Source organism: Heptranchias perlo, chromosome 8 (genome assembly GCF_035084215.1).
Source record: "Heptranchias perlo isolate sHepPer1 chromosome 8, sHepPer1.hap1, whole genome shotgun sequence".
Classification (NCBI taxonomy): domain Eukaryota; kingdom Metazoa; phylum Chordata; class Chondrichthyes; order Hexanchiformes; family Hexanchidae; genus Heptranchias; species Heptranchias perlo.
Genome location: NC_090332.1, coordinates 78,706,449 through 78,731,337, shown reverse-complemented (window position 1 = coordinate 78,731,337; position 24,889 = coordinate 78,706,449). Strand labels below are relative to the sequence as shown.

General features: G+C 41.2%; 1 protein-coding gene across 5 annotated transcripts in view; it reads left to right on the top strand.

The window, feature by feature from the left end:
• ralgapa2 (Ral GTPase activating protein catalytic subunit alpha 2) overlaps positions 1-24,889 on the top strand; it is a 483,733-nt gene that overhangs the window by 102,126 nt on the left and 356,718 nt on the right. For all 5 annotated transcript variants that reach the window (XM_067989407.1, XM_067989404.1, XM_067989406.1 and 2 more), the window contains exons 4-6: positions 14,376-14,433; positions 21,087-21,130; positions 24,600-24,777. In XM_067989407.1, the coding sequence (XP_067845508.1) occupies positions 14,376-14,433; positions 21,087-21,130; positions 24,600-24,777 (280 nt within the window). The remainder of the gene's footprint in view (positions 1-14,375; positions 14,434-21,086; positions 21,131-24,599; positions 24,778-24,889) is intronic.

The following is a 24,889-nucleotide window of genomic DNA, read 5'->3' as shown; positions in this document are numbered from 1 at the left end:
ATTTCCACTTAGAACAATGTCTACCCTCAGCTGGGCTTTATGCTGTTTGGTATGCCCTTCAGTACTAAAATGTTTGCATTGACTGGCACAGTTGACATATACAGCTGCTGAATTCTATGTAAATCACGGGAAAGTTATGTCTGGTCCCGCCAAAGAACTACTAGATTGTTACATAGGACAGTTACAAAGCCCAGTAACAGAGGACTTTCCTCAGACAGAGACCCCTCAGTTCAGAGGTCCCAGAAAAGTGTTGCCAAAGCAATTCCTGTTTTGTACTCCTGGTCCTCCACTGTGGGGCATTGTTAACCCACCCCTACCTTCACCTGTATAACCTGATCAATACAATTTTCATAGTTATAAAGGTCTGGACTGATGATGTATAAATCATTGACACCTAACCCTAAAATAAATTGAGGATCTATTATTTTAGTAGAGCCCTTGTGTAGTGCACCATTTACAGACTGGACCGTTGTACTTTAGGCACTCTCCAGAATGGGAAATCCACAAACAGGAATCCCTCAGTGTACTGCCTGAAAGTCCAAGTGAATGGATGCACTCAGTTGATGAATTTTATCAATCAATGGTGAAGGTACAGCAGGTTAATTCATTGTTCCACCCAGTCCGTGGGAAGTTTCATCTTGCTGACTGCATTCCTATGTTGCATTCCTATGTTCACCATCACCTCTTTTAAATATTCTTCTCTATCTGACTGCTCTAATGTGGAGATGCCGGTGATGGACTGGGGTTGACAATTGTAAACAATTTTACAACACCAAGTTATAGTCCAACAAATTTATTTTAAATTCCACAAGCTTTCGGAGGCTTCCTCCTTCCTCAGGTGGTGTGGAAATGAAATTTTCGAATCCTTCGCATTTGAAAATCACAGAACAATGCCTGGTGATTACTGCCCGTTGCCAAGGCAATCACAGTGAGCAGACAGAGAGGTGTCACCTAAAAGGCCACCAAATATACAAACCCCCCAAAAAAAAGAGAGCGAAGGAAGACAGTCAATGACCCGTTATATTAAAAACAGATAACATTTGTTCGCTGGTGGGGTTACGTGTAGTGTGACATGAACCCAAGATCCCGGTTGAGGCCGTCCTCATGGGTGCGGAACTTGGCTATCAATTTCTGCTCGACGATTTTGCGTTGTCGTGTGTCTCGAAGGCCGCCTTGGAGTATGCTTACCCGAAGGTCAGTGGCTGAATGTCCATGACTGCTGTAGTGTTCCCCGACAGGGAGAGAACCCTCCTGTTGGCGATTGTTGCGCGGTGTCCGTTCATCCGTTGTCGCAGCGTCTGCATGGTCTCGCCAATGTACCATGCTCTGGGGCATCCTTTTCTGCAACGTATGAGGTAGACAACGTTGGCCGAGTCACAGGAGTATGAACCGTGCACCTGGTGGGTGGTGTCCTCTCGTGTGATGGTGGTATCTGTGTCGATGATCTGGCATGTCTTGCAGAGGTTACCGTGGCAGGGTTGTGTGGTGTCGTGGACGCTGTTCTCCTGAAAGCTGGGTAATTTGCTGCGAACGATGGTTTGTTTGAGGTTGGGTGGCTGTTTAAAGGCGAGTAGTGGAGGTGTGGGGATGGCCGTAGCGAGGTGTTCGTCATCATTGATGACATGTTGAAGGCTGTGGAGAACATGGCGTAGTTTCTCCGCTCCGGGGAAGTACTGGACGACGAAGGGTACTCTGTTGGTTGCGTCCCGTGTTAGTCTTCTACGCGATTTTTCACTGTGGCCCGTCTGAACTGTCGATCGATGAGTCGAGCATCATATCCCGTTCTTACTAGGGCGTCTTTCAGCGTCTGTAGGTGTCCATCGCGTTCCTCCTCGTCTGAGCAGACCCTGTGTATTCGCAGGGCCTGTCCATAGGGGATGGCCTCTTTGATGTGGTTAGGGTGGAAGCTGGAAAAGTGGAGCATCGTGAGGTTGTCCGTGGGCTTGCAGTAGAGTGAGGTGCTGAGGTGCCCGTCTTTGATGGAGATTCGTGTGTCCAAGAAAGAAACTGATTCTGAGGCTCACAGTGGAAAGGATATCCAAGAAGATCGCGCATTTAGACACAGACATCAAGTTTTTACAGAGCTGCAAGAAAGCAGACAAGATCCCGAAAGGACGACAGATCACAAACCCACTCAAGTCCACATACAACTCGGATTACGCTGTGAGACTCTGCCGTCGTACCTCTCGCACACTCCGCAACCATCTCGTACACCAACTCTACAGCAGATGCCGCAACCTCGAAACTAAGATAGAGTCCATACTCTCAACCTGTACTCAGGACACAGCAGACCAGCTACGATATACCGCCAAACAGACGAGGCAACGGAACTACGCTGCCTACATGAAAACCAAGAGCAGGAAGCTTGAGAAACTCGGCATCACCACCAGCATCGACCAAGCTTCCCTTGGTACCACGGTTGCAACCACAGGGAAGTATATCGTCAATTTGTCCGACCACACCCTTCAACCAAACGAAATCGAAGTTCTCAGCCGAGGGCTCAATTTCTGCCCCACTACCAAAATGGACCCCACTAGTCTCGCGGCAGACACAGAGGAATTCATCAGGAGAATGAGGCTCCGGGAATTCTACCACAAACCCCAAGATTTCAGCAGCGAACCCAATGAGACAATCAACGATCCGGAACAGCAGACAGAGGGATCCGCGGTACAGCAACCGAAGAGGAAAGAGTCTCACTGGACTCCTCCGGAGGGTCGCTGCCCTCAGCTTGACATGTATGCTCAAGCTATCAGGAAATGCGTCTATGCCAGATTCATCAGCCGCACTCGGAAGATCATCCAGAATGTCACCCGAGCACAACGCAACGCCATCAAAGCTCTCAAGACCAACTGCAACATCGTCATCAAACCAATGGACAAAGGAGGAGCCATCGTCATACAGAACAGAACGGACTATTGCAAAGAAGCATACCGACAACTGGACAACCAGGAACACTACAGACGGTTACCCGCAGACCCGACCAAAGAACACACCCATCAGCTCAACAAACTGATCAAGACCTTCGATCCAGACCTTCAAAACATCCTACGCACTCTCATCCCATGTACTCCCCGCGTGGGAGACTTCTACTGCCTCCCAAAGATACACAAAGCCAACACACCCGGACGTCCTATCGTATCAGGCAACGGAACCCTGTGTGAGAACCTCTCTGGATACATCGAGGGCATCCTGAAACCCATCGTGCAGGGAACCCCCAGCTTCTGTCGCGACACTACAGACTTTCTACAAAAACTCAGTACCCACGGACCTGTTGAACCAGGAACACTTCTCACCACGATGGACGTCTCGGCACTATACACCAGTATCCCCCACGATGACGGCATCGCTGCGACAGCATCAATACTCAACACCAACAACAGCCAATCTCCAGACGCCATCCTACAACTCATCCGCTTCATCCTGGATCACAATGTCTTCACCTTCAATAACCAGTTCTTTACCCAAACACACGGAACAGCCATGGGGACCAAATTCGCACCCCAATACGCCAACATTTTCATGCACAAGTTCGAGCAGGACTTCTTCACTGCACAGGACCTCCAACCAACACTATACACCAGATACATCAACAACATTTTCTTTCTATGGACCCACGGCGAGGAATCACTAAAGAGACTACACGATAACATCAACAAGTTCCATCCCACCATCAAGCTCACCATGGACTACTCCTCAGAATCAGTTTCTTTCTTGGACACACGAATCTCCATCAAAGACGGGCACCTCAGCACCTCACTCTACCGCAAGCCCACGGACAACCTCACGATGCTCCACTTTTCCAGCTTCCACCCTAACCACGTCAAAGAGGCCATCCCCTATGGACAGGCCCTGCGCATACACAGGGTCTGCTCAGACGAGGAGGAACGCGATGGACACCTACAGACACTGAAAGACGCCCTAGTAAGAACGGGATATGATGCTCGACTCATCGATCGACAGTTCCGACGGGCCACAGCGAAAGATCGCGTAGACCTCCTCAGAAGACTAACACGGGACGCAACCAACAGAGTACCCTTCGTCGTCCAGTACTTCCCCGGAGCGGAGAAACTACGCCATGTTCTCCGCAGCCTTCAACATGTCATCAATGATGACGAACACCTCGCTATGGCCATCCCCACACCTCCACTACTCACCTTTAAACAGCCACCCAACCTCAAACAAACCATCGCTCGCAGCAAATTACCCAGCTTTCAGGAGAACAGCGTCCATGACACCACACAACCCTGCCACGGTAACCTCTGCAAGACATGCCAGATCATCGACACAGATACCACCATCACACGAGAGGACACCACCCACCAGGTGCACGGTTCATACTCCTGTGACTCGGCCAACGTTGTCTACCTCATACGTTGCAGGAAAGGATGCCCCAGAGCATGGTACATTGGCGAGACCATGCAGACGCTGCGACAACGGATGAACGGACACCGCGCAACAATCGCCAAACAGGAGGGTTCTCTCCCTGTCGGGGAACACTTCAGCAGTCATGGACATTCAGCCACCGACCTTTGGGTAAGCGTACTCCAAGGCGGCCTTCGAGACACACGACAACGCAAAATCGTCGAGCAGAAATTGATAGCCAAGTTCCGCACCCATGAGGACGGCCTCAACCGGGATCTTGGGTTCATGTCACACTACACGTAACCCCACCAGCGAACAAATGTTATCTGTTTTTAATATAACGGGTCATTGACTGTCTTCCTTCGCTCTCTTTTTTTTTTGGGGTTTGTATATTCGGTGGCCTTTTAGGTGACGCCTCTCTGTCTGCTTACTTGGCAACGGGCAGTAATCACCAGGCATTGTTCTGTGATTTTCAAATGCGAAGGATTCAAAAATTTCATTTCCACACCACCTGAGGAAGGAGGAAGCCTCCGAAAGCTTGTGGAATTTAAAATAAATTTGTTGGACTATAACTTGGTGTTGTAAAATTGTTTACAATTGACTGCTCTATGCATCCTTAAAAATGGCTAATGACTTGGTGGTGTTACATTTTTGTCCAGTGGATATACCCACAACAGAAGTAGAAAAGCACTAGTGTCCATTTTACAATCAAGTTCAAAAATGATCACAATGAATTCTCAACATACATAATAGTTTTATACATCAACTTCAATATTTTAGTGGCAAATATTGTCTGTGAGGAGTTTAGTTTCCATTGTTCTGAACTTTAACTTTCCTTTTTGTGTGGGCATATGGATTATAAAAACTTAGTGGTTAATGCTGATATCAATAGTGAAACTATTAGGATGTGTGCTGGTCAGAAAATAAAAGTGTTAAAACTGTAGAAGTGTTACCTATTTTTTGCTTTTGATGTCTGTTCAACAGATAATGTTGAGCAAACAATAACTAAAAGTAATTACTTGCTTAATCTTCTCAAGGGCAATTAGGGATGGGCAATAAATGCTGGCCTCGCCAGCAACACCCACATTCCATGAATGAATAAAAAAAATCTATGTTCTATAATGCCACAGCCCAGAGTGTAAATTTTGAAAGCCTTTCAAACATTTTTTTCCAGGTCGGAAATAATTTCTGTGCATTTTTTATTATTAATTATGACCCCATTGAGCATAATCATTTGTGTAATTTGGCTTTTTATTTGCATTGGGATGCTTTGTTCCCATGCCCCCCGCCCACCTCCCTATCTTCACACTAATTAATGTTGTAACTTCAGTAAACAAGTAAGTTAAGAACATAAGAAATAGGAGCAAGAGTAGGCTATACGACCCCTCTGGCCTGCTCCGCCGTTCCTCGTCATCTCAGACTTGAATGGCCAACCCCTTATCCTGTGACTATACCCCCTAGTTCTAGACTCTCTAGCCAGGGAAAACAATCTCTCCGCATCTACCCTGTCAAGCCCCCTCAGAATCTTATATGTTGAAAAGATTTGCTTAATACAATTGGTGAATAACAAAAATGTAATAAAAGTAGAAATAACAATAAGAAAACTATAAAACTACAGTGCCTTAAACACTTGGCCAATGAGGAAGGAGAAAATTGACTGAATTGATGGTCACAACATACTTGACAGACTTGACGCATATGATAAACACAAGAAATGTTATTATAAGGATTCTCAAGAATATATCAAGAAAATTGGTACACCTCATTGCTAATACCAGTACAGTGGTGGAGCAGAGGGGGCTATGATGGTCTCTGAGAAGCAGAGGGGTAGCATGGGGATGTCCAGCTGTAGGAGATCACTGAGTTAGTGATGAGGTGAGGCCATGGAGATATTTGAAAGCAAGCACAAGAATCTGGAAATCAATTTGCTGGGTCATATGGAAACTTTTCTGCCCAACTGCATTGCAGGGAAAAAAAAATTCTATCCAACTACATTCCAACAAAACATTCTCAACACAGCACCACAACAATTCCTCACCCACCTCCATATATAGCCCTAAAATAACAATCAAAATGTGATTGTTCGTATGAGTGTGCATAGACAAGGTAATCTTCTGCACAAACAAGGTATCCCTCTGATGGTCACCGTCCATATTTGCTCATTTCCTTTTTTATGTTAGATATTTTCCCAAAAATAAATTGATTTCTACACTAGAAGCACTATAATACTGACTATATACTTTCTCACATGAGTGTGCCCCAGAAAATTCTTGTAAACAAATGTATTTCAGTGATCAGTAGTTGGGTGAATATGTAGTTTACATGCAAAGAAATACATGATTGATTTATTTGAAATAGAAAAATATGAGATTAAAATGCATGTTTTTTTTCACTGTGTGGAACTGGGCAACTGTACGGTTGTACAATTGATACAGAATTCCTGCATTTATTTACAGACTAAAATTAACAAAATATCAGCTGACTTATTCCTTGTATTTATAGATCATAAATTTTCAGAATTACAGATTTATTGTTTTGATAATGGCATTTTGAATTCTTTTTGTCCTTTTAGTTGCATGGCATATGTATAGAATGCCAATAATGTATCCTTTGTTTTAAAAAGAAAAATCAGGAATTGAAGTGATTTTTTTTATCCAGACTTGTTGAACTACATTTTTCTTCTTCTAGTTTGCTCCCCATATCCTTTGAAAGGGGCTATTATTAGCCTGAGGCTACCAGTGCTATAGAATCTGCTCCTTTATATTGTGGGGTGTATTTCACAGTATTGGAGCAACAATTAACTGCACGTGTGCAAATGATTTGCAACTTTATCTTCTGCCTGCTGGACCATCTGCAGTGTGGGGAGTCCAAATTGGCTAGAGATTGGAAAACACATTGCAGCCCTGTATGGGTGGTTGAGCTGCTCAGCTTGTTGGTGGCCAGAGAGATCATGGCCTTTTGTCTCCAGTGCACAGCTGCATCTGGAGGTGACAGCAGAAAATACCTCCTAAGTTACTCTTGACATAGAATCATAGAAGTTTACAACACGGAAACAGGCCCTTCGGCCCAACATGTCCATGTCGCCCAGTTTATACCACTAAGCTAGTCCCAATTGCCTGCACTTGGCCCATATCCCTCTATACCCATCTTACCCATGTAACTGTCCAAATGCTTTTTAAAAGACAAAATTGTACCCGCCTCCACTACTGCCTCTGGCAGCTCGTTCCAGACACTCACCACCCTTTGAGTGAAAAAATTGCCCCTCTGGACCCTTTTGTATCTCTCCCCTCTCACCTTAAATCTATGCCCCCTCGTTATAGACTCCCCTACCTTTGGGAAAAGATTTTGACTATCTACCTTATCTATGCCCCTCATTATTTTATAGACTTCTATAAGATCACCCCTAAACCTCCTACTCTCCAGGGAAAAAAGTCTCAGTCTATCCAACCTCTCCCTATAAGTCAAACCATCAAGTCCCGGTAGCATCCAAGTAAATCTTTTCTGCACTCTTTCTAGTTTAATAATATCCTTTCTATAATAGGGTGACCAGAACTGTACACAGTATTCCAAGTGTGGCCTTATTAATGTCTTGTACAACTTCAACAAGACATCCCAACTCCTGTATTCAATGTTCTGACCAATGAAACCAAGCATGCTGAATGCCTTCTTCACCACCCTATCCACCTGTGACTCCACTTTCAAGGAGCTATGAACCTGTACTCCGAGATCTCTTTGTTCTATAACTCTCCCCAACGCCCTACCATTAACGGAATAGGTCCTGGCCCGATTTGATCTACCAAAATGCATCACCTCACATTTATCTAAATTAAACTCCATCTGCCATTCATCGGCCCACTGGCCCAATTTATCAAGATCCCGTTGCAATCCTAGATAACCTTCTTCGCTGTCCACAATGCCACCAATCTTGGTGTCATCTGCAAACTTACTAACCATGCCTCCTAAATTCTCATCCAAATCACTAATATAAATAACAAATAACAGCGGACCCAGCACCGATCCCTGAGGCACACAGCTGGTCACAGGCCTCCAGTTTGAAAAACAACCCTCTACAACCACCCTCTGTCATCTTGAGCAGTGCCTCATTTTATCTTAAAAGTGCTTCTGCCAAAGCCAGAGGTGCTGTGATGGTACTACACATAAATTCACCATGACTTATTAAGTTACCTAGTTCTTGAAACAGAATCCTTGGTCAGTAGTTGAGGAGCATTGTTCCTTAGTTAAACTAATTTCTTAAGCGATTAACATATTTTAAATGAACAATATTAAAAGAGGAATTTATTGTTTGAAGTGCATAACCGACAGATGTGCTTTGTTATATTCAGCACATTATTGATGAAAGAATCGAACACTTGAGCTGTAAATTTTTTTAAAGTGTTCTTGTTTTTTTAAAAAAAATATTTTTTTGTAATTGAATCCCCTGATATTTCACATGGGCTCTCGTAACCCATTCGTTATGTTTGATGTCTAAGGCAGATCTGTGTTTTCCTGTTAAACTAAGCAGTGAAGGATTGTCTGTTACAAGCCTCGAGAGTAAATGCAAATTCTAACAATTCAATTATAAAAGAATTGACACTCGGGATCAAAGAAATAAACACAATCTCAAATAAAAACAGAAGTATACAGCAAGTCTGTCTGCATCTGAAAAGAGGGAGAAGGGTTATTAATTCAGGTGTAGACCCTTTGTCAGAACTGACTACTGATTTTGAATAACTACAACGGGCTGTTACTGTCAAAACAACCGAGATTTTGAGGGAATTGATGAAAGGATTTTTATTTATGAGAAAGGCCAAAAACATAGTGATAGATAGTTAGTTTTAAGGAGGGCTTAGTGATAATTCCAAATTCTCGTTCTCAGTGTTATTTTCTGGATCACAGTCGCATCCATAAAACAGCTGCCTAAAGCCTCAGTAATCCACAGTAGTTTCAATTTCTCGACTCAATATTTCCTGAGTAAATGGCTTGAAGCTGTATTAAATTGATATATACAAGCTAAAAGTTTTTTTTTCAAGATTTGATTAAAGGAGTTAAGGCAGACATAAATCTCACTCCACCTGCCACATACTACCTTCGCTGATATGATTACAATTGGGAATAGGAACATAGGAACAGGAGTAGGCCACTCAGCCCCTCGTGCCTGCTCCGCCATTTGATAAGATCATGGCTGATCTGTGATCTAACTCCATATACCTGCCTTTGGCCCATATCCCTTAATACCTTTGGTTGCCAAAAAGCTATCTATCTCAGATTTAAATTTAGCAATTGAGCTAGTATCAATTGCCATTTGCGGAAGAGAGTTCCAAACTTCTACAACCCTTTGTGTGTAGAATGTTTTCTAATCTCGCTCCTGAAAGGTCTGCCTCTAATTTTTAGACTGTGCCCCCTACTCCTAAAATCCCCAACCAGCGGAAATAGTTTCTCTCTATCCATCCTATCTGTTCGCCTTAATACCTTATAAACTTCGATCATATCAACCCTTAACCTTCTAAACTCTAGAGAATACAACCCCAATTTGTGTAATCTCTCCTCGTAACTTAACCCTTGAAGTCCGGGTATCATTCTAGTAAACCTACGCTGCACTCCCTCCAAGGCCAATATGTCCTTCCGAAGGTGCGGTGCCCAGAACTGCTCACAGTACTTCAGGTGCGGTCTAACCAGGGTTTTGTATAGCTGCAGCATAACTTCTGCCCCCTTGTGCTCCAGTCCTCTCGATATAAAGGCCAGCATTCCATTAGCCTCCTTGATTATTTTCTGCACCTGTTCATGACACTTCAATGATCTATGTACCTGAACCCCTAAGTCCCTTTGGACAGCCACTGTTTTTAACTTTTTACCATTTAGAAAGTACCCTGTTCTATCCTTTTTTGATCCAAGGTGGATGACCTCACATTTGTCTACATTGAATTCCATTTGCCACAGTTTTGCCCATTCACCATATCTATCAATATCGCTTTGTAATTTTATGTTTCATCTACACTGCTTACAATGCCACCAATCTTTGTGTCATCGGCAAACTTAGATATGAGACTTTCTATGCCTTCATCTAAGTCGTTAATAAATATTGTGAATAATTGAGGCTCCAGGACAGATCCCTGCGGGACTCCACTAGTCACATCCTGCCAATGTGAGTATCTACCCATTATCTCTACTCTCTGTCGCCTTTCGCTCAGCCAACTTCCTAACCAAGTCCATACTTTTCCCTCGATTCCATGGGCTTCTATCTTAGCTAACAGTCTCTTATGTGGAACCTTATCAAATGCCTTCTGGAAGTCCATATAAATAACATCCATTGACATTCCCCTGTCCACTACTTTAGTCACCTCTTCAAAAAATTCAATCAGGTTTGTCAGGCACGACCTACCTTTCACAAATCCATGCTGGCTCTCTCTGATTAACTGAAAATTCTCGGTGTTCAGTCACCCTATCCTTAATTATAAACTCCGGCATTTTCCCCACAACAGATGTTAGGCTGACTGGTCTATAATTCCCCAGTTTCCCTCTCTCTCCTTTCTTAAAAAGCAGAGTGATATGTGCAATTTTCCAATCGAGAGGGACAGTTCCTGAATCTAGAGAACTTTGAAAAATTATAGTTAGGGCATCCGCAATGTGCTCACCTACTTCCTTTAAAACCCTGGGATGGAAACCATCTGGTCCTGGGGATTTGTCACTCTTTAGCGCTATTATTTTCTTCATTACTGTTGCTTTACTGATGTTAATTTTATCGAGTCCCTATCCCCGATTCAATATTAGTTTTCTTGGGATTTCCGGCATGCTATCCTCTTTTTCTACTGTAAATACTTTTTCTACTGCAAAGTAATTGTTCAATATGTCCGCCATTTCCCCATTGTCAATGACAGTATCCCCACTTTCAGTTTTTAAGGGGCCAACACTGCTCCTGTTCATGCTCTTTTTCCTAATATAACTATAAAAGTTCTTCGTATTGGTTTTGATATCCCTTGCGAGTTTCTTTTCATACTCTCTTTTTGTAGCCCTTACTATCTGTTTTGTGACCCTTTGTTGATTTTTGTGTCTTTCCCATTCATCAGGATCTGTGCCATTTTTTGCCTTTTTGTATGCCCTTTCCTTATGTCTTCTACTGTCCCTTATCTCTTTAGTTGTCCATGGCTGGTTTTTTTGGCAAGTAGAGTTCTTGCCCCTCAGGGGTATAAACCGATTCTGTATCACGTTAAATGTTTCTTTAAACATTTCCCACTGATCATCAGTTGTTTTACCCATTAACAGATTTGCCCAGTTTACTGTGGACAGTCTCTGTCTCATCCCATTGAAGTCGGTCTTACCCAAGTCTAGAATCTTAGCAGCTGATTCACTTTTTTCCCTTTCAAACACTACATTGAACTCGATCATGTTATGATCACTATTGGATAGATGTTCATGCACAGTTAAGCCGTTAACTGTGCTATCAGCCATGTAAAATGCACTTGCTTACTCTATCTCCCATTTATTCACTTATAAAGTAAAGATTTAAATATCACGATTTAATGTCAATATTCAGTTCTCTGGTTTTATCACAGTAGTATACTATATATTGCAGTAGTATACAACTCACGGCATATAAGGAACAAATTCCTTCAAAGGGAATGAGGATTTTATATCATAAAATATTTCTGAGGTTGAGATACTGTTACATGGTGATGCTTTACTTAATTTGCAAGGCCAAAAGAGTTCATTTCTCATTATTTCATCATTTATTAAGTAATTATTTTATCAATCTTTTGTGTAAATCTGTCACCTGGTAATTCACTGTAGGTTTATTTGAGCAATGATTTCTGTCCAGGGTTTCTTGCATCCATGCACGCACTCTCCCATCCTCTAATACTCCTTATCCCCCACTCCTCTGTTGGTGGCTGCTTGTTCAGCTACTGCCCTCCTGTCATCTGGAGCTCCCTGCCTAGTTTCCTCTGTCCTGCCACCTCCATTCCTGTTTTCAATAACCTCTTCCACAGTCTTTTCAACTATGCCTTCGGCTTCCTACTCTACCCAACCCTTTATCCTTTTTTCCCTCCTGCTTGGCATTTGAGTTTTGAGATATCTTCATGTGAAGAGCACTGTAGAAATGCCAGTTATTGCATGTAATTGGATAGTGATACGGGACTGTTTAAGATATGCATAGGAAGATCTTGCACAGCAAGGCGTCCAGCTTTTATTCCACTTAAATGAATACCCTATTTAAGTGTCTTCTTTTTAAATAAAGCAGTTTCCCGTATTATTTCACGTATTATTATAGAATCATGCTATTTTAAGCACATAATAATCAGAAGTTTCACGAATGCAGCTTACTTACCTTCTGCAGCATAAATTTAAATAGATTAATATTATCAATTCTCATGTTTTGAAATTGCTAATGTGTGGATTTCCATGTATACAAGTTTGACACCTGCTTTATAGGGCAAGAAAAATCAAAAATGGATTTAAATTCCTGTTTTTTTTTCCCAATTCATTTCAATTCTTGGTTGCGCAATAGATGCCTGTGGTGCAACTCTGCATCTGGTAGTACTGATTAACTGTATCTGAAAAGTTTCCAGCTGATGCCTCTACATTTTACCATCTCTGTAGTTCAGATGCTTTAAAAGACGTTACGCTTTTTGAACTATTATGCAGTTTTTTCAGTTTAAATTGTATTTGCCATACACACAGTTTTCCTCACCCGCCCTTGTTTAAATGGAAAATGGTCACGATTGGACTCCAAAGGCCCAATATAAAGACGCAGTGTCCATTCTATATCCTTTGGGGGGAGAATAAAATTGTGTACAGCTTCCAAATGCTTCTCTACCCATTGTACAGTTAATGTAGCGTTGCAACTTATATTTTAATATGAGGTAGTGTTGTCTGTAGGGCTTCAGTAAAGTGTAATGATGGGTACATAAAATTTTCTGACTATGTCCATTTGAACTGTGACATACAGGTACAGATGTTATCTTTCAAAACTTGGGTAGTAGTAGGGGAGAACATTTTGAGCTGTATAGCACTGGGTTTGAGTGCCGGTGAAAGCATTTTGAGATAGTGAATTAGGGTATCATACAAGAGTGTCGGCATGACATTAAAGTTTCTTGGCTTAAGTGCCATTTTTCCTGTCGTATAATTCAGCCGGGTGAGATGTTGATCTTCATTGCAGTCATTTAAGGGGAACCTTCATCCTCTTGATAGTCACGAATGCGTTGCATGTGGTTAGTTAAGCTCGGGTACGAACAAAAAAATTGCACTTTAACACATCTTACAAAGAGCCTGCACTGGCTCGATGGGCCGAATGGCCTCCTTCTGTGTTGTAACCATTCTATGATCATTCTTCTCTTCCGTGCCTAACGGCACATGAGACAACCCATTTCATTCACTGCTTTACATCCAGCAGATCATACTCTGGGTTGTTTCTGTAACAAAATCCTTTTTTAAATGGACTGATCATTAGCCTGACTCTCAACTCCCTCCAGGAGAACCAGCTAAATCCACTTCACTCCCATTGGACGCGAATACCTCGCTAGATGTCAACTCCGTTTTTAGAAACTGGAACTCTCGTCTCCGCTCGTCTGGACTGTCCGAAGTGGGGCTTGAAACCTTTACCTTCTGACTCAGAGGCAGGAATATTACCACTGAGCCAAGGCTCACTTCACTACTTTTGAACTGAACTAATTCAAAAAATCTCTCTGCATACTCTAAGACAATGTGATTTTTACACTATGCAAGGAGAACCTACCTAAATAAGCACAGCAAGCACTGTTCAAGCAAGGGGGAAAAAAAACTCCTGTAGAATTGAAGTGTTATACTAATGGGATCTGTGCAGTTTACCCTGGAGTGACACCAAATGTTCTATTAAAAAGAATGGAATTTAAAAGTCAAAGTCAAAACCTGATGCTTGGAAAATGATAACTAAAAAATGTGGTTTGATTCAAATTTTGACTGTGGTCACCCCAAGCTTTGGGTTGTATGATGTTATACAGATACACGCATCTCAATTTGTACTTTTAATTTACCTTGAACAGAAAATACTTCAACTTCTTCCTGAGAAGATCAACAACAGATGGCAATTTCACAGCATAGGTAAGAATAGGGTATATTTGTGGGATATTTACAAACCATGGGACTGAAAATATGGTTCAATTTGAAAACTCTGCTTGGTTATCATAAAGTGTGATTTTTACCCAAAAAGTTATTTCTTTCTGTAACCTATACCATTTTAATTTTTTATGGCGGTGAGTCAAATATTGCTTAAATGATGAAGGTATCATCATATCTTTATATATGAAATTTAAATGTCTGTAAAAACATTAATTTTTATCCGTACATTTTTATCCTCAACGTATCCAATTATAATCATAAAAAACTAGTGGTTTATGTTAATATTTTTAACCCGTTAATGTATAATTCATTTGTAAAATTTGTGTAAAACATGGGTGCATTCAATTTACTTCAGTGCCTCGGTTCCATATCGATACCAACCTTTAGCTTTTCATACTTCTGTTCTTTTTGGTTTCCTTCTCAGTAACATCCTTCCTTAAATTTCATAACCACTGTAATACATGCCAAAACTAATTTTTTTTGTTTCCTGTTTCCTTTTTGTAGCTCATTTTAGTATCAGATATCTTTGTGGCATCAAAAGCATTGTAATCTCTTGTTTCAAAAGTGCTGTGTTAGGGTTTTGTAAAGGAATTTAAAATATTTAGCTTTATGCTTGTATTATTTTTTCATATGGCATACATGTAGCGTGACCCCAATGATCTGTATTTTCACTTGCTGTTGACATTGTCTTTGTTGACTTCAGTGGAATCTTTTTCCTGTGATTTTTTTTCAGCTTTGTAATTAACTGCTGAGTCTCTCAGATGAATGGCGGCTTAACAATAGATGTGACAAAATGAATAATACTTGGAAGTAAGAGGTTAGGGCAAAGAGCCAGAGGTTGTGTTTTATTTCAGGAAGACATCTGTAAAATGAGCCCTTGCAGCAACTTTACAGAAGAGTTATTTGAAGTTTTAAATATGTTTAGCAGACGCAACAGTAACTTGCATTTATATAGTGTTTTTAACGTAGGAAAACATCCCAAGGCGCTTCACAGAAGCGTAATCAGACAAAAATTGACACTGAGCCGAAGAAGGCAATGTTAGGAGGGGCAACTAAAAGCTGGATCAAAGAGGTAGTTTTTAAGGAAGGTCTTAAAGGAGGAGAGAGAGGTGGAGGGGTTCAGAGAAGGCATTCCATCGCTCAGGGCATAGATAGCTGAAGGCACAGCTGTCAATGGTGGGATGAAGGGAATGGGGGATGCATAAGAGCGTTGCAAGAATGTAGACTACTTGAAGTTTTTTTTTATTCCATTATGATCATTGAACATAAAGCCACTCCATATCTATTCTTGGTAACACAAAATGATGAACTGAATATTGTAGAAATAAGTTTACAGTGTGGGATTAACCTAAGATATGAAGGTTTTAGGGAAACAATATTGAAAATTAGGATTTAAAATCCTCCTTTGAAGAATTTTTACTTCGCAACACAACAAAAGGAAGGTTGCTGTTGTAAAATGGTTTAAACATTAATATAGCATGGCAACAATCTCTTATTTTAGTGAGGATATAAGGATACCGACATATGAAACTTGGTTACTCAAACATTTTACAGCCCTGTAAATGTGAAAAGATATTTCCTTTTGATGGTATGATTGAGGAAGGGGGATGGGAGAGAGAATTGGCTACCTATTTCTTGTGATTGGTTGAAATTTTGTAGTTGTCATAGTATGCTTGGCTCAGTTGGTAGCATTCTTATTTCTAAGGCTGCAAGGATAAACCCAGCAACTACGGGCCAGTCAGTTTAACCTCGGTAGTGGGTAAACTCTTAAAAATGATAATCCGGGACAAAATCAACAGTCTCTTGGACAAGTGTGGATTAATTAAGGAAAGCAACACGAATTTGTTAAAGGCAAATCGTGTTTAGCCAACTTGATTGAGTTTTTTGATGAGGTATCAGAGAGGAATGATGAGGGCAGTGTGTGGTTGATGTGGACTTCCAAAAGACGTTTGATAAAGTGCCGCATAATAGGCTTGTAATCAAAGTTGAAGCCCATGGAATAAAGGACTTCAGTGGCAGCATGGATATGAAATTGGCCAAGTCATAGGAAACAGAGAGTAGTGGTGAATGGTTGTTTTTCGGAATGGAGGAGGTATACAGTGCTGTTCCCCTGGGGTTGGTACTAGGACCATTGCTTTTTTTGATATATATTAATGACTAGGACTTGGGTGTACAGTGCACAATTTCAAAATTTGCAGATAACACAAAACTTGGAAGGGTAGTAAACAGTGAGGAGGATAGTGATAGACTTCAAGAGGACATGGACAAGCTGGTAGAATGAGCGGATACGTGGCAGATGAAATTCAACGCAGAAAAGTGTGAAGTGATACATTTTGGTAGGAAGAACGAGGAGAGGCAATATAAACTAAAGGGTACAATTCTAAAAGGAGTGCAGGAACATAGAGATCTGGGGGTATATGTGCACAAATTGTTGAAGGTGGCAGGGCAAGTTGAGAGAATGGTTGAGAAAGCATACGAGATCCTGGGCTTTATAAATAGAGGCATAGAGTTCAAAAGCAAGGAGGTTATGATGAACCTTTATAAAATACTGGTTTGGCCACAACTGGAGTATTGTGTCCAGTTCTGGGCACCGCACTTTAGGAAAGATGTGAAGGCCTTAGAGAGGGTGCAGAAGAGATTTACTGGAATGATTCCAGGAATGAGGGACTTCAGTTACATGGATAGACTGGAAAAGCTGGGGTTGCTCTCCTTAGAGCAGAGATGGTTGAGAGGTATTCAAAATCACAAAGGGGTGTGAATAAAGTAGATAGAGAGAAACTGTTCCCATTGGTGGTAGGTCAAGAATCAGAGGACATAGATTTAAGGTGATTGGCAAAAGAACCAAAGGCGACATGAGAAAAAACGTTTTTTTTTACATAGCGAGTGGTTGTGGTCTGGAATGCACTGCCTGAGGAGGTGGTGGAGGCAGGTTCAGTCGTGGCTTTCAAATGGGAATTGGATAAGTACTGGAAGGGAAAAAATTTGCAGGGCTACGGGCGGGGAGTGGGTTTAGCTAGATTTCTCTTGCGGAGAGCCGTTGGGTCTCGACGGGCCGAATGGCCTCCTTCCGTGCTGTAACCATTCCATGTTTCTATAAGGGGGAAGGTTGTAGGTTCAAGTCCTACCACTGATATGAGCACATAATCTAGGCTGACTTTTCCGTGCAGCCCTGAGGGAGTGTTATATTGTTGGAGGCACTGTCTTGGATGAAACGTTAAACTGTTCATGTGGGTGTAAAAGATCCCATGGCACTATTTGAAGAAGAGCAGAGAGTTCTCCAGAGGTCCTGGGCAACATTTCTCCTTCAATCAAAACCACCAAAAACAGATTATCGGGCCATTCCTTCATTTTCTTTTTATAGAGCCTTGCTGTATGCAAATTGGCTGCCATGTTTGTCTACTTAACAACAGTGACTGTATTTCAGAAAGAGTTTTGAAGCACTCATGACTAAGGTCAGGGCAGGTGGAGTCAGGTAGCAGAGTGGATTGAAAGATGGCTACAAAACAGAAAGCAGGGTAGGCGTTAAAAGAACTTTATTGACTGGTAGAAAGTGGCAGTTTTGTACCACAGGGATCTGTGCTGGGACCACTTTTGTTCACCATATACATAAACCATTTGGACTCAGAAATTGGAGGTATGATCTCAAAATTTGCAGATAATAGTAAACTGGGGTGTCTAACTAATAATGTGGAATACTGCATCAAAATACAGGAAGGCAAAACAGGCTTGCAGAGTTAGTGGATAAATGGCAAATGAAATTTAATATAGCGAAGTGTGAGGTGGTCAATTTTGGTAGGAAGAATAAAGAAGCCGTTTATTCCTTGGAAGGTAAGAAACTAAATGGGTGGAGGAGCAAAGATATCTGGGAATACAGATACATAAATCATTAAAAGTAGCAACACAAGTTGATAAGGCCATAAAGACTGCAAATAAAATACTGAGATTCATCTCTAGAGGAATAGAATACCAAAGCAGGGAGGTATTACATTTATATAGAACTTTGGTTAGACCACATTTGGAGTGCTGTGCACAGTTCGGTCTCCATACTACAAAAAAGATATTAAAGCACTGGAGAAAGTGCAGAAAAGATTTACAAGGATGTTACCAGAATTGAGAGGCTACAACTATCAGGAAAGATTGAGCAGGCTGGGGCTGTTCTCTCTGGAAAATAGAAGGCTTAAGAAAAAAAAAACCCTATAGAATCTTTAAAATTATGAAGGGGTTTGATAGGGCAGATGTGGAGAAACTGTCCACATAGTTGAGTCCAGAACACGGGGGCATAAATATAAGATGGCCACTGACAGATCAAATAAAGAATTTAGGAGGAATTTCTTCACACACAGAATGGTGAGAATGTGAAACTCGCTGCCGCATAGAGTGGTTGAAGCAGATAGCATTGGCGTATTAAGGGAAGGATTGATGCACACGAGGGAGAAGGGAATAGAAGGATACTGGGGCATGGCGGGAAGAGGTAACTAGGGTGTGAGGAGGCTTGTGTGGAGTATAAACGCTGGCATAAAACAGTTGGGCCGAATGGCCTTTGTACTGTAGATTCTATAATTCTTGTAACTTTGGGACATCCTGAGATATGTGATAAAGTGCTTTTAAATGCAAATTCTTTCTTTCTTATTGTAGTGGGTGAATGAACTCAAGATAGCTGGTTTCAATCGCATTTCAACAGGAGTTCAGCTAGACTTGGCATTGGGCTTTGTATATTCCTCAGCCATGTTGGCTCTGTAACTAATTAACTCAAAAGGTTTATCTTTCATTAGCTGATCAATTAATGTTTATACTTAATACAGCCCACTTTCTGTTGATCAGAAAATGGAAAGAAAATACTGTTTAAAATACTATAGGTATGCCTATTAAAGAAAAGTATTAAGTACCATTCACAAGATCAAGAGTTGATGCTGATGGTTAGTTACATAATTTAAGTGGATATAGGGCTTATGTGCTATGTGTAATTGAACATTAGTCAATGGCTATACAGTTACTTCTGTATCGGATTCAGTCTGGAGGACTATATGTCACCACAAAAGGCTTTCCACCAGGCAGGACTGCAGCTGCTGTGAGCTCAAACTGGAGTGAAATGGCCTGATGGAGAGTCTAGAACTAGGGGACATAGTCTCAGGATAAGGGGTCGGACATTTAGGACTGAGATGAGGAGGAATTTCTTCACTCAGAGGAATATGAATATTTGGAAATCTCTACTCCAGAGGGCTGTGGATGCTCAGTCGTTGAGTATATTCAGGACCGATATCGATAGATTTTGGACACTAAGGGAACCAAGGGATGTGGGGATCGGGCGGGAAAGTGGAGTTAAGGTTGAAGATTAGCCGTGATCTTATTGAATGGCGGAGCAGGCTCGAGGGGCTGAATGTCCTACTCCTGCTCCTATTTCTTATGTTCTGATGGGTGGGGTTCTCCTTGGTTTTAGTATGCTCGTTCATCAGATTGGAACCAGATACCTGATCCCACAAACAGCAAATGAGATGAATGACTAGTTCATCTGTTTTGGTGATGTTGGTTAAGAAGTTAATGTTGTCTAGGAATCTGACAGTGCGCTTCTTTGAACATGCCACATTCACCTGAACAGACAGACAAGGTCTTGGTTTAATGTCTCATCCAAAAGATGGCACCTCTTACAATGCAGTACTCTCTCTACTACACTAAATACCAGCCTAGATTAAGTGCTCAGATTCTTGAGTGGGGCCTTGAACCTACAATCTTCTGGCTCTATGGCAAGAGTGTTTGACAGTTACTTTTTTTCTTCCTCACTTCTCCACTTTCTAATAACTTTTTTTTTCTTATTTGGCGTTGATTTTCATAACTTAGTGGCAAAAGCTTATTTTTGCAGTCTGTTCTTCTGTTAAAGACATCTGAGAGATAATTACCTCGGGAACATTTTTCCCTCGACAATTTTCTATTCCTACTTCCTGTAGATGTTGCCTCCTGCTGGTGAGCAGATCTGTGGGTGGTAGTTTCCCTCTGGTACCTTGCCACAGTTGCCATTATCAGTGTGTGAACCTTGACAGTGAGTTTTGGCAAGCTTTTTTGATTGTGGGTGGCAAAACAGTAGAGCCCAGGACTGACCTTGCACAATGACGACTTTTAACAGAAGTTGCTGAATAGTGATCTGGAGTGGTAACCCTGGAGTATTTTCCTCTCTCTAGCCTGTGAGTGCTTAGGTGAACTGTATTGAATTGAGTTTGAACTGAGGTCAGCTAACTCAGCTTTAGACCTGAGATAAGCTTGGAACCTACCTGCCCTGTATGGGTCTTCTGTTGGGACAAACTTGGTGAGCCGTGATGGGAGTGCGGTGGGGTGGAGAGAAAGAAGAGAGTCCGTCTGGAACATTTTAACTCAACTGACTTTACTGGTATAGCTGAATTACCTTTTCTGATGAATCTTCACATTGTCTCAGTAAGTTGTGCCTGCACAATTAAATACACTCTGCAGCCCTTTCAAATGGTGAGGATTTTTTAAAAAGTGATTAGAATTGTTGTTTTTGTGTTTTGCCATACTAATGACGTCTGAAGCTGCTTGTATTATTTACTGTTTATATCTGCAATCTTTAATTTTCAAATTGCAACCAAATTGATACTTTGTAACTCATTTATATTGGAAAACTTTAGGCTCAATTTTGAAGAAACTTCTGCACACTGGAAACGCTGTTAAGGTAAGCACTTTTATTTTGTTTGGTGAGGCTATGTAACCTTTTATTCTTCTGCTTATTTTCCCCCCTTTTTTCTGATTCTCTAGGCACTAATTGAGACCACAGGAATTGGGTAAGGGGGCAGTTAAGCACCCAGGCCTGGAGTTTCCGCTTTGGGTGCAATCAGCATTTGGCCGGCTGGCTTTCATTCAGAGTTTCTGCTAAAATGCACTAACATAATCACAAACTTAAAATCTGCCATGAATCAGCGCAATTAGACAGCTTAACAGAACATCGTTTATTAATTTTTTTTGCAATAAAAATATTCATTGATGTATTTAAGAGTGGTAACCTGGTGCAGTTTTATTAATACAGCTGAAAATGGGTATATCACAAACAATAAGCATTTTTAACAAGAGTGTCCAGTCCTTCACCTGTGAGTAACCTGATTTTAAATCACTGAAAATGACTTAAAAAAAACTGAAGCATTTATTACTTTCATTGGTCTGTATGGGTCTTCTATTGGGAGAATTTCATAGTAAATTAAATATTTTTTAATATTTAAAAACGTGTTTTAATAGTTTAAAACGTTCCTAAGAAAACTAGCTTAATTTGAAGACCCTCCTCGAACGGCAACAAGTGGACGTAATTGGCAGAAACTTACCATCCTCATTGTTTTGATTGGGGGGGCGTGGCCAGTTTTGTGGGCGATTTTTTTTTTTGAGAGCACGCAAAAGGTTGTGAAAACTCGAATTATGCTGGGCGTGAATTATGCCCAGTGTAAATTGAAATTCTGCAGTGTTTTGCGCTGATTCGGCCAGATTGCGCTGAAAAGGCCAGCGCAATCTAGTGGAAATTCAGGGCCCTAATTTCCTGGTTGTCTCACAGCTAACAGCTAGGAGATGTGTGAGAGTGACCTTTTAATGACCTTTCCCATGATTTTTGGCTCCACTTTGTGAGAATGCCCCAGGACTCTGCGTAAGCCTCCCCGCGCTGTAGTAAACTGAAATATTTGTCCATGTGATAAAGTACAGGCATTGCTAGAAATTAGTGCACAACAGATGTGGCTTAATTTGTTATAGTGCTTGCCAATGTAGTAGTCTCTTGAGTGAAATACTTTATGCATGTGTTTGTAAAGAAGCAATGCATTATTTGTAACCTATTTGTGCATTTGGCCTTTGGGCAAGACTTTGCAAAATGTTTATGAATGGTGCTTATATTGACCAATTATTAAATGCAACAAAAGTGAAAGATTACTGTAGTCTGAATTTGAATGTTGATCTTTCTGGTGACTTTGCATGCTTATTGGATGCATATTGTTCATCCTGAACTATGGGTGTCTTGATCAATAACACAGTGGAGTTTCTGTTTTAATTACAGTCCTGTATAATAATTACATATTATGAAAAACTAAACAGAACAGCATAATGGCAGTCATTCTCATTCTGGCTAATTCTGAACCAGTCACATTTTAATAGTTGAAATACTTAGAATCAGCTTTTTGCAGTTAGATTGTATATTAAATTATCCTAATGTAGGACACATAAAGTATTGTAAAACCTAATTCAAGCTGTTTAAGGAGCATCAAAATCATGCTTAAAAAAATTCTCTAGAAAAGAGAAAGCTGAGGGGTAACCTAATAGAGGTCATTAAAACTATGAAGGGGTTTGATAAGGGAGATGTGGAGAAGATGTTTCCACTTGTGCGGAAATCCAAAACTAGGGGTCATAAATATAAGGTAGTCATTAATAAATCCAAAAGGAATTCAGGAGAAATTTCTTTACCCAGAGAGTGGTGAGAATGTGAAACTTGCTACCACAAGGAGTAGTTGAGGCGAACAGTACAGATGCATATAAGGGGATGCTAGATAAGTACATGAGGGAGAAAGAACTAGAAGGATATGCTGATCGGGTTAGATGAAATAGGGTGGGAGGAGGCTCATGTGGAGCATAAACACCAACCTAAACCATTTGGGCCGAATAGTCTGTGTCTGAGCTCTAAATTCTATGTAATGCACTTATAATAAATATGTGAAATGCTGTGTATTTGCTACTTTTATATGGTTATTATTGAATTTGTTCTGTAATATTGGAATTTTTTTTTCTTGTGACCAAAGAATCCCTGTCAATTGCTTTGTGCTGTGATATTCAAGGGGCAACTTTCCTTCCTAATTTCATTCCAAACTTCGATGGCTGATAGGAGATTTGAGATAGCATAGTAGGACAGATACAGAGGGGAAATTTAAAATCAACAGTGGAAGGCATATTGAAGTTGGGGAACAGAGCATGAAGTAGCAGGACAACAACTGATAGAAATGTGCTGGCTGAAATGAGAAAAACAGGGTGATAACATATTAGTGGACGCCAGTTGACAGGAAGGTGAGAATTTTGGTGGAATCTTTGTAACGTTGAATCTCATCTTATATAAGGGTTGTTGCTTTTTTGGAGATCATCCTAGAGGTGGGTCTCATTATATACAAGATTCTTTTTGTTCTCGGGATGTGGTGAACGTTGGCAAGGCTGCAATTATTGCACATTTGTAGTTGCCCTGCCAAGGTGGTGGTAGGCCCTCTCTTTGAAAAAAGTACTTGGTTTAAAAGAGTACTCACCTCCTTCCAAAGCCCATGTGAAAGCGTCGGGGCCGGTGTCCTCAAATATTTGACAGCTGGTTATTTTCTCCACTGACTGTCTAATCAATCAAGTGGCTCCTCGGCAAAAAAAAAATATTTTTCCGTGAAGTGCTGAAGGTAATCAAACCAAATATTCGTTGGGCTAATAGTTTTTGGCTCCCCATCCTGCTAGATCTGAGAGATTTGTAAGCTTGGATTGGGAGTTTACTTTTAACTACAGTATAGACTACAAGGTGTTAATACCACTCAGCGGAACCACTTTAAATAATAAAAATGAAACTTCCCTGCCCTGGTCAGTTTCAAAGTTCCTGAGCCGTTGCCGCTGCCGCTGAATTTGTTAACGCCTTTCAGAACTGCTCTGGCCAATTTCAAAGTTCCTGAACCATGAACAGTGCTGCAGAGCGAATGGTAGCGGCTGGGGGTGGACGGAAGGTGACCGAACAGCTGCTTGAACTGCCCGAATAGCCGGCCTGCTTAATCCTGTTTAAGCGGTGCATTTGTAATTGACGCCTATGGTACTGGCAAATGGTTAGCGCCATTTGCCTGATGTAGGTGACTGTCCGCGTTACATGGGGATGGTGTAAGTGTTGGGGATTGTACTCCATTGGAGTGTAATAAGCCAGTGCACTGCAGAAAAAAACTGACTATTTAAAAAAAAAATTGGCTGCTCCCCTCATTGTTAATTGCAAATGCTACTCTGGGTAGACTTGTATAAATGATAATGGGCATTAACTGGATGCATAAAAAATAGTATGGCTGAATTTGCTTTGACTGTTAATATAGACCATGATATGACTTGTACTTGATTATAGCCTTGCAAACCGCGATGAGATTTAACTAACATTATGTGAATCTTTTCCTCAGATAAGATGTGAAGGAATTCGCCTCTACCTACTTTGGCTTCAAGCACTGCAAGAGAATTCTTCTGATGAGCAGCTGACCTTATTTGCTTGCCTTGTCCCTGGTTTTCCAGCTGTTTCATCACGAATTGGACCATGTACTTTGGATACACTCATAAATCCCTCCTACAATGTATCTGATGGTTAGTAATCAAGCCTAATACAAGTGGGAAAACAGCAATGGCATTAGCATTTATAGTGACATTCACCTTTGTAAATATACACTGCACAAATGTAGCAAGTACCTCCAAAATT